Genomic DNA, 11,017 nt, shown 5'->3' on the forward strand with positions numbered 1-11,017 from the left:
TATCTACACACACACGTATTTTTTTTCTGTAAGGAACATCACAGCGTTCCTGTACCTACGAACTAGAGAGCACTTCTACACTTTCCTTGAGGGCCATTTTAGGCAGTAAATTCACTGACAAAAATGTGAAACACATGGCACTAAATAGACTACAAAAAGGACACTGGTTTACAGCATAAAAGTGAAACGAGAAGGCAGGCATTGCCTGGTTTGACCTCAGCTGGGAATGTAAGTGTCGGATGACTCAAATTTTCCACTGCGTCGCACACTATGATTTAGAACATATAACATTAAAGTTCTAAAATTGTAATTTTAGAGTGTCAAAAAGTTAAAAACATGACTGATACAAGTATATTATATTTGAAATATATATATAATATATGAACACATGCTAAACACCTACTTAATTCATTAATAAGGGAACCAGCAGAATCGTGATGCTGGCTCCAAGGAGCACAGGAGAGACCTCAAAAGCCACAAGTACTGATTTTGGGGGTGACGATAACTTATAGCAAGTGGGTGAATTCAAAATACCAAATCCATAACAATGAGGATTGACTGCATAGCTATTTTCACCATTTGAAACTAGAGCACAAAAGCTTTTTTAAAAAAACAACTATGCAAATTTTGCCTCAGATATTGGCCCCTGAGCTCTAGAAGACAGGGATGATTTAGCCTTCACCACTAGACATCTGACAGCTAGCTAAGTGCCTGCAGTAAGGGCTCAATAAATGTCCTTTTCTCACTATCACCCACTTCTCTGAATGACAGACTTCAGGGCATACAAAGATGGATCCTCAGTCCTGTAACGAAGTTCTGTTGTTTGGAAATCACCAAGTGGAAGCATGAGCCACCAGAGGGGACATCTGCCTTTGATTTTAGCCACCCAGGATCTAAAACTGTATTCAGAGAACTCCACCTATAAGGCAAAGTTTACCTTCCTCTCGAAAAGCTGAAAATCCCAGACTTGCTTCCTCTGCCTCCTTTGTAGCTAGAACGCAAACTAGGACCTAGGTTCCACCAACTGATTCAAAGCTTGTCCCTGAACCAGCAGGCTGCAAGCCATTTCCAGAAGCAGCTGTAGCAACAGTCTAGCAATGGTGGTCAGTGTCCATACAGTTCACCAGCTGTAGCAACCCCAGCTGCAGGGCCTGTGGTCAGTGGGACAGGGCTGTGGCATGACAAAGGGCATCATTTCTGGTTGTGAAGTCTCTGAGTTGGTTCTCTGAGGCCTTTGGAAAATAAGCCCATGGCTCACGCCTACTGATTTGCCCTAACACATGTAAGAGTCCCTAAAATAGATGGACCAGCAGACACCAAAAGTTCCAAGTTCTACTTACATGGGGATAAAGAAATGTCTGTTTGGCTTAAACAGAATAGGTCAGCTTAAGCAAAATAAGAAATTTTTTAACCTACATAAATTCAAACTCCAAGGGTGAAGCAAGCACTGGGCATGTAGATACAGAGGTTTCAACTAGGTATCAAGAACTCAGCCTTTAAAAAAAAATACCTCAGCCACTCTTTCCAAAGAGCAGCTCTATTTTTTTGTTTCTCTCTGTGTGTATTGTGTGTATAATAACAATGCTTTCTGGCAAACTCTGCTCTTTTGTTGGAAAAACTAGTGACCCGGTGCACAGATTCGTGCACATTGAAAGGAAATTCATTAGAAGGTGGCCAATGGGGTGGGACTGGGTGAGATGAGCCGGACATGCTCTGGAGCCAACCTCCCACGGGCCTTCCCTGGTATCTGCAGAGTGAGCAGGGTCCCTCTGGCAGGTGGGGTCCCTTGGCCTGGTCTGCGGGGATTGGGCTGAAACAGCTCTCCAACATCCCCCAAAGGGTCCCAGAATGCGAGAGGGCACTCTGCAAAGTTGCTGTCGTACAGGGTGTGGAACACAAATGCAAGTGTGCAATAAACCAGATTCAGGGCTGACAGTGCCCCAGCAATAATATAACCCACAGCCAAAGGTGGAATGGTGCGGCCTCACAAGGAATCAGGCTCTCTCCTCTCTGGTTTCAGGGTGTGTTACCTGAGAACTGCTGCTGCCAAGTCACTGCAGCTCAGCAGGTCCTATATTGAGCGTCTTCCCCCTGGTGGTCACTGCGTGTCATAGTGACCAGTCGGACGATAGGAGGGACACTTAGCATATTAGCCTTTTATATATATAGATGGCTGCCAGCAGTTCCAGGATTACACTGCTTTCTCTTAGCGACCTCAGTGCAGAGTGATACTCTCTACCAATGGTTCTGGCAAAAGTCCTGGCATTCACTCTAATTGGACCAAGTGGAGTCATATACCTAGCACAGAAACAGCCAGCCACAGTGACCAGAGGAATACAATATTCTGATTGGCTGCTCTGAGTCGTGTGCTGAGCCCAGATTTGGGGGGACTCATGCAGTCTCCCTGGGAAAATCAGGTACTGCTACCAAAAGAAGACTGAATGGGCACAGGATGGGTACATAATAGGTGCTATCGACATTGATATAATCCATAGGGCAATTATGGAGAAATATGTAACCAAGTAAGGAATTTTAGAAAAGGTCCCAATGATAAGATAAAAATCTACCAGGCTTGCCTTACCATGAAAGGACCATCTTCCTTCTGAGTGCCTGGTAAGGTTCAAAATAGTATGCTTTTAGCCATATACTACTCTTATCCATCAGGCCCCTATGTATGGGCATCTAAAATTAGTCAAAGCTTTGTGACTCTGGATTACTTTTACACTATTAGCAAAATGTTACCAAATGTGAACTCTAAGAGGAAAAACACCTTTCAACAATATATGGTTTCCTTTTTTTTCCTATTGCTGGGTTGTGTGTGTGTGTGTGTGTGTGTGTGTGTGTGTTGGGGGGGGGGGGGCATGCATGAATATGCATGTTTATATTTTCTTTGTTTTTTGCCTCATGTATCAAATCCTTGGAGATTTTCTATCTTCCCAGATGGGAGGAAGCTCCCGGGACAGCCATTTCACCTTCCACATTTCTTCTCCCAATTAGCCATTCCTCTGGAGAGTTTCTGGCTTCAGCAACTTGAGTGAAACTGTAAAAAGCACAAAGTACAGTGTGAAGAGAATCAACGCCTGCAGATTTTTTAATATATTTTTTTAAAAGGAAGGGAGAGAGAGATAGAAACATCAATGATGAGAGAGGATCATCATTGATGGGCTGCCTCCTGCAGGCCCCCCACTGGGTACTGAGCCTGTAACCCTGGCATAAGGCCTTGCCCAGAATGAAACCTGGGACACCTCAGTCCGCAGGCTGACACCCTATCCACTGAGCCAAACAGGCTAGGGCTCAACACCTACAGATTTAATCTGCCTCTTACTGTGACGGGCGCCTCAGGAGAAATTGAAATGGGACACTGATTTTTGGCTGCTCCACAGTTTGTGATGGATAAAGGGATATATTGAAAAACCATCTCCTCCACCAAGTTGTGAGGGATTCAAGGACTTCAACTGCATGTCTCTCTCCACAGCACCCAGCAGTGGGAGGGACTAACAGATGACAGATTCTGACCCCAAATTTTTCACATCAAGTGGAAGCATAATCCCCAGTGTGGGGCATGCTGGTATATGAATAACCAAAACATAACACAGAGGGTATAAACAAAAGGATTTCAGGATTTCAAAGAAGGAAGCAATTTCATGCAGCTGAGGGACAAGAAACCTTTTCTAAGGAAGTAGCTTTAACAGAAGGAGAAGAGGGAGGGGCAGAGCGGGGGGAGGGGGGGGGGGTGTCAGGAAATGCCAGCCAGAGAAACTCTGAGAAAGAGAAGACCAAAAAAGAGGTGGATTTTTAAAATCTTAATCACTGACACCAGAATAGGACATAACATTCTTTGTTTGGAGAAGTACTTTGGTAAGCTACTGGAATTAAGGGTAAGAACTTCAAGTTCATGGATGACTACATGCCCAAGCAAGCATCATGATTCCTACTCTGTACTGCGTGAGCAGGGGAGGGCATCTGACACACAGCCAAGTTGGGGGACCAACACCCTGAGCCATACACCCTCCCATATTACACCAGAATACACTAAGGCAGTTTGGGAAATGGCAACGAGTTCAAAGGGGCTGCAATGCTGGGATTGCCTAGGCATGTCATGGAAGACAGGCTGAAAATATAAGTCAGGTCCATATCATAAAGTACAAAACGTATAATATAAAATTTGGAGTTTATTCTGATACCAATAGCCTCAGACATGGCTCTTTCCAGTAATGTTCCCACTATCCACTTTTTTTTTTACAGAGATTCTGTGTACATTTTACCCAGTTTCCTTCAATGGTAACATTTTGCAAAGCTATAGTATTAAATCACATCCAGAGCCCCGCTGGCATGGCTCAGTGGTTGAGCATCGACCTAAGAACCAGGAGATCACAGTCGATTCCTGGTCAGGGCACATGCCTGGATTGCAGGCTTGATCCCCAGTGTGGGGTATGCAGAAAGCAGCCGATCAATGATTCTCTGTCATCATTGATGTTTCTACCACTCTCTCCCTCTCCCTTCATCTCTGAAATATACATATATATGTATATGTGTGTGTGTGTATATATACATACATATATATTTAAAGATATAACTGTGGCTCAGTCAAAAGACTTAATGTTCACTCTATATTATCTGTGCTATATTTATATTATTTATTTAAGCACTTATTTTTACATATTTTTCAAAGCTACTTTTCTTTCTTTTTTCCCCCCTTAATCCTTACCCAAGGATATGTCTACTAAGTAAAGAGAGAGAGAGGAAGAATGAGAGAAAGAAAAACATCGATGTGAGAGAGAAACATTGATCTGCTGCCTCCTGTACGCACCTGGGATCAAACGCACAACCCAGGCATGTGCCACAACCAGGAATCAAACCCTCAATCTTTTGGCGTATGGGATGTTGCTCCAACAAACTGAACCACCCGGCTGGAGCTAAACAACTACTTTTCAAAAATGCATTTGAAGATTATTTTTTATTTTTTATTTTTTTTTAAATACATTTTATTGATTTTTTACAGAGAGGAAGGGAGAGAGATAGAGAGCCAGAAACATCGATGAGAGACAAACATCGACCAGCCGCCTCCCGCACATATCCCACTGGGGATGTGCCCGCAACCCAGGTACATGCCCTTGACCGGAATCGAACCCGGGACCTTTCAATCCGCAGGCCGACGCTCGATCCACTGAGCCAAACCAGTTTCGGCTGAAGATTATTTTTTAAAAGAAACAAGTGACCTTGATCCTGTAACCTTCCCCAACCCTCACCCTTGTAGCACAACACACATTCATCAATTAACACAAAAACACATAAACATTGCAGCTCAGATGGAACAGTTTCCTTATATATGTCAACTCCAAAAATAATCAATGACTTCTGCTTCTCAGCAAGACAGAATAACAAGTCTCAGATTTCACCCATCTATCTGAAATGACTGAAAAATAGTGTGCGTAACAATCATGTTGACACCCCCACCCTTGTCCCCCTTTACCTGGTGTATTTTTGGGTTTGGGAGCTTAAACCTCTGCTTGGTACAGGTGTGCCTCAGAAACACCCCAGAATTCCGTTTGCTCTGGCTGAGGCCTCCACTACAGAAACTGGCCTGCACTGCTGCGTTTTGAGGGAAGGTGGAGGGAGCTGAGATGTTTCAGCTTAACTTTAAAGGTCTTTACTCTGAAGACCATTTGGGGGAGGTAGGAAATGTTCCTAACCTCATTGTCCACGTTGACAAAATGTCGATAATCATACCTGCCTTAGGGGGCTTACTGTGAGGGTTAATGAAATGATGGATGTTTGGGACGAGGCTCCCTCAGAGGTGCTGGTTTCTGCCCCTGTATGACTGGACAGCTAGTTAAGAGGAGGGAACTTCTAAATCCCTTCTCTGCTGGCCTGGTCAACTCCTGTCTGAAGTCGGGGAACCTCACCACCTAAAAGGAGATCACATCTCATCCCACACCCTGGAGCAGCCGTACCCTTTTATGTAATGATGTTTACTTTGAATTTATATTAGTTCACACAAACACTCCATCCATGCTTTTGTTCCGGCCCTCCGGTCCAGTTTAAGAACCCATTGTGGCCCTCGAGTCAAAAAGTTTGCCCACCCCTGCCCTGGAGGGTCCCACCTCCAGTGTAGGATCCGTATCTTCCAAGATCTGTTTTACTTTCCCCAAATGCTCAGGATCAATTTCTTCTACAGTTGGAAAGGCACATCTGTACTCCACACCCGCACCCCTTCCCCTCTTCCCCTTTTATATCACATTTTTTTATATTGGTTTCTTATTTTACAATAAAACTTGCTTCTACCTGTGGGGGGAAAAAAAGAAGCTCGCCCAGTCCTACGGGCGCCAGACCATGCCGCCCGGAAGAGCGAGGAGGCTGGGCTGGGTCCTTGGGAAAGTTCCAGGCAGCAGCTCTCCAGTGGATCCCGCACCAGCAACAGCTATTGCGCTCCCAGCCCTGCGAACAGACAGCGAGGTCACATGCACCCTAATGGGCTCAGCCTGGACCGGACGCAGCAGCCCCAGCCCGACGCCACGTGGGGCTGTATGGGATGTTGCTCCAACAAACTGGACCATCCAGCTGGAGCTAAACAACTACTTTTCAAAAATGCATTTGAAGATTATTTTTTGCGCATTGGCCACGAAGGGGGCAGAGCCCAGGCCACCTCCCCAAGGTGGATGCTTAGAGGTGCACTGACTCTGCAGAAGAGCAACTGGCGGCCGAGACGCAATGACCGGGGCTCCTCGCACCCGCGTGGGTGCACACCCGGGTCCCCTCTGATCCCGCGGCATCTGCAGGACTTGGCGAGGACACACTCTCTTGGAGATCCAGTAACTGGAAGAGGTCCATGTGGCTGTCACACACAAAGTGGTACCAGGGCCTGGGGGAGGAGAAGGGCTCCTCTGAGGAGCAATGCGGTGAGAGCAGGTCTGTGAAATCAGGGTCTGGAGAGGAATTCCCGGTGGCCTTGTCGTTGTCGTCGGGGCCCTGAGGTGAGACTGTGGCCTCAGATGGAGCTGGAGTTGGAGCTGGAGCTGGAGCTGGAGCTGGCTGTGTATCTGGAGCTGGAGCTGGAGCTGGTGCTGGAGATGGAGTTGGAGCTTGAGTTGGAGCTGGAGCTGGCTGTGTATCTGGAGCTGGAGCTGGAGCTGGCTGTGTATCTGGAGCTGGAGCTGGCTGTGTATCTGGATGTGTATCTGGAGCTGGAGCTGGCTGTGTATCTGGAGCTGGAGCTGGAGCTGGTGCTGGAGATGGAGTTGGAGCTTGAGTTGGAGCTGGAGCTGGCTGTGTATCTGGAGCTGGAGCTGGAGCTGGCGGTGTATCTGGAGCTGGAGCTGGCTGTGTATCTGGATGTGTATCTGGAGCTGGAGCTGGAGCTGGAGCTGGCTGTGTATCTGGAGCTGGAGCTGGAGCTGGCTGTGTATCTGGAGCTGGAGCTGGCTGTGTATCTGGATGTGTATCTGGAGCTGGAGCTGGAGCTGGAGTTGGAGCTGGAGCTGGCTGTGTATCTGGAGCTGGAGCTGGAGCTGGAGTTGGAGCTGGAGCTGGCTGTGTATCTGGAGCTGGAGCTGGAGCTGGCTGTGTATCTGGAGCTGGAGCTGGAGCTGGAGCTGGAGATGGAGTTGGAGCTGGATCTGGAGGTGGAGGTGGAGCTGGAGCAGAAGCAGGAGCAGGAGCAGGTGCAGCAGGGACCGTGCCCTGGACACCTTGCGCAGGGTCCCAGCAGGCCTGGCTGTAGTTGGAGGCGCTGGGGTCTGCTGCTGAGAAGACTTGCAAGGGTCTGTGTGGAGGGAGGCTGCAGAAACCTGGGCCCCCATGGTGCAGGGGGGTGGTGGGGAGCACAGTTCGGGTGGGGAGCACAGAGCCGGCAACGAACACAGGACCGGCTGGGAACACTGGGTCCTCAGGGCGCTCAGGTGTGGCTGGCAGCATAGGGCTGGCAGGGAACACAGGGTCCTCCTGGAACGCATGGCCCACAGGTGCTGACTGGAACTGAGGGGGGAGCACACAGCTTGAGCTGGAGCTGGATGTGTATTTAGATGTGTATCTGGAGCTGGAGCTGGAGCTGGAGCTGGAGCTGGAGCTGGAGCTGGAGCTGGGGCTGCAGCTGGAGCTGGAGCTGGAGCTGGATCTGGAGGTGGAGCTGGAGCTGGAGCTGGAGCAGAAGCAGGAGCAGGTGCAACAGGGACCGTGCCCTGGACGCCTTGTGCAGGGTCCCAGCAGGCCTGGCTGTAGTTGGAGGCGCTGGGGTCTGCTGCTGAGAAGACTTGCAAGGGTCGGTGTGGAGGGACGCTGCATAAACCTGGGCCCCCGTGGTGCAGGGGGGTGGCGGGGAGCACAGGGCCGGTGGGGAGCACAGGGCCAGCGAGGAGCCCAAAGCCGGCGGGGAGCGGGGTACTGGCTGGGAGCATAGGGCCGGCAGGGAATACAGGGCCTGCGGGAGCACAGGGCCCGCGGGGAGCACAGAGCCGGCAGCGAACACAGGACCGGCTGGGAACACTGGATCCTCAGGGCGCTCAGGTGTGGCTGGCAGCATAGGGCTGGCAGGGAACACAGGGTCCTCCTGGAACGCATGGCCCACAGGTGCTGACTGGAACTGAGGGGGGAGCACACAGCTTGAGCTGGAGCTGGATGTGTATCTAGATGTGTATCTGGAGCTGGAGCTGGAGCTGGAGCTGGAGCTGGAGCTGGAGCTGCAGCTGGAGCTGGAGCTGGAGCAAAAGGGACCGTGCCCTGGACGCCTTGTGCAGGGTCCCAGCAGGCCTGGCTGTAGTTGGAGGTGCTGGGGTCTGCTGCTGAGAAGACTTGCAAGGGTCGGTGTGGAGGGACGCTGCATAAACCTGGGCCCCCGTGGTGCAGGGGGGGTGGCGGGGAGCACAGGGCCGGTGGGGAGCACAGGACCAGCGAGGAGCACAAAGCGGGCGGGGAGCGGGTACTGGCTGGGAGCATAGGGCCGGCAGGGAATACAGGGCCTGCGGGAGCACAGGGCCCGCGGGGAGCACAGAGCCGGCAGCGAACACAGGACCGGCTGGGAACACTGGGTCCTCAGGGCGCTCAGGTGTGGCCGGCAGCACAGGGCTGGCAGGGAGCACAGGGTACTCCTGGGACAAAGGGCCTGCAGGCGCAGGGGCAGGCGCAGGCTGAGGGGCACAGACTCCGGGTTCCTGGGGTGCAGCGTGGGCTCCCTGGCCTTGCTGCCCGCGCAGTCGCTCCAGCCTGCGGTCTTTGGCCCTGCGGTTCTTAAGCCATACCCGTACTTGGTACTCCTGCAGATTCAGCCTGTTCGCCAGGGTCTCTCGTTCCTCATAGATCCCGTAGCGTTTCCCCTCAAAGAATTCCTCCAGGACCTGCAGCTGTCCTGCGTTGAACACCGTGCGCTTCCGCCGCGTCTTCTTCCTCCGGGCGCTTGGGGACAGCCGGGGGCCAGTGGGAAACTCGGGCTCTTGCATCCCGGATGCTGCTGGGCCCTCTGCGCTTGAAGCTCTGGCCACAAGCCCTGTTAGTGCCGCCTTAAATACCTGGTAGGCACTCGCTACCCACCGGTCCCACCCTAGGGGGCTCTAGGCCACCCTGCCTTCAGGCCCCGCCTGTTGGGGTACTGCCCCAGCAGGTCCAGGGGTTCCCAAAGGTGTGGACAGAGTTGGCGAAGAAGGAATGAATGACACGGAGACAGCAGTGTTCAGATGATCAGTATAGCCAGGTTCTCCAGCCAAGTTCTGTCTTTATTGTCCTGTTACATCTGTATTTATACCAGTTGATTTTAATCCTATCCATTCTGTTCCAAAGGTTAGGGCGTTTCTTATCTCCATTCCAAGGTTACTCTATTGTTCTGTTAAGCTACAAGAAAGTAACTGAAGGAGATTATCCCAGGTAAAGATTATGTAGCTTAAATGTGATTGTTCCTAGTGAAAGTGATTAACTACCCACCTGGCACTTAGTTAAGGGGTTTTACGGATTTATTCCCTTCCTTAGTCCTGTTAATCCCTAACCTGGGGAAACAGCCTTTCTCGGGGAGGTGGTCCTGTTTAAAACACATAGCACTAAGAGGGGGAGCAAACATATGTATACGCCAGGTCCCTTGAAACATAAGCTGTGCAGATGTTTCTTCCCTGCAGGACTGTGTCAAGCAGCAAGGGTGGACCGGCTTCCGGCAAATTCCCCCATTTTTATTTTTTCAATGACAGCGCATGTAAATAAGCAGCCACCTCTTGGACTGGGTTGTTTAAGACTCAGAAGAAGACTTGCTTGTGACTTTGCCACCAGGTCAATTCGAGGCTTAACCCTATATCGGCTCCCCACAAACATATTTCTTAGGTCTCTGGGAATGTATTACTCTTTATAACATGTGGGGCTGGTACTGGACTTTCAAGCACTCAACTTAGAAACACACTTCTAAGAACATGTTGGGAACAAAGGTAGAGACTTCCTATACCAGAAATGACAAAAGCCTCCCAAGGATAGCATGGAAAGGAATGCACTGTGTGTTTGTTCATCAAGATGAATCACCCCTAATATATCAGAAATCAATCAACCTGGCTTTAGAAGAAAAAGAATCCCTCAACATTATTTGTAATATTTACTACCACTCCAATTTCTATTTCTAAGTCAGGTTTGGAATGAATAAGATATGACTAGGAGAGTAGTTTCAATTAAGTGTTTCGGTCATCCCTCTGACCAACACACGCACAAAATACCAACATGTTCGCAAAATCTTAGCCAGGAAACATAGAATGCCATACACGTGCACATATGACCTACACACACTTACACATTCCCTCCTTCATTTTGCTGTTCTGATTTCCACACAGCGATGTGGGTAGAATTTGTAATGATTGCAGAAGCATTGCTCTGAGCAATCTCTTGAAATAAAAAAATATATATAATCACCACCCTGCAGAGGTAGGAGTTTGGCTGCTGATTCAGATTTAGTCACCTTCCCTGAACAAAGAGCTCAGTGCTCATTATAAATGGCAAGGCAGTACGTGTTGTCTGCACTTAGTAAACCCCTGCTACAATCCCAGTGGAAGCACCTGTC

General features: G+C 49.6%; 1 protein-coding gene across 1 annotated transcript; it reads right to left on the reverse strand.

Annotated features, from left to right (window-relative positions):
* Positions 1 to 8,621: 8,621 nt before the first annotated feature.
* LOC139020333 (tetrapeptide repeat homeobox protein 2-like) lies at positions 8,622 to 9,431 on the reverse strand. Its single transcript, XM_070429961.1, has one exon. It carries the CDS (start codon positions 9,429 to 9,431, stop codon positions 8,622 to 8,624), a length of 810 nt encoding a protein of 269 aa, XP_070286062.1.
* Between the last annotated feature and the right edge of the window lie 1,586 nt (positions 9,432 to 11,017).

The sequence above is a fragment of the Myotis yumanensis genome, unplaced genomic scaffold, assembly GCF_028538775.1.
Source record: "Myotis yumanensis isolate MYYU_CA2020_CCGP unplaced genomic scaffold, mMyoYum1.0.hap1 SCAF_12, whole genome shotgun sequence".
NCBI classification, from domain to species: Eukaryota; Metazoa; Chordata; class Mammalia; order Chiroptera; family Vespertilionidae; genus Myotis; species Myotis yumanensis.

Coding starts and splice junctions, on each gene's coding strand:
- LOC139020333 (XM_070429961.1), bottom strand. CDS start 9,431: ATGCAAGAGCCCGAGTTTCCCACTGGCCCCCGGCTGTCCCCAAGCGCC.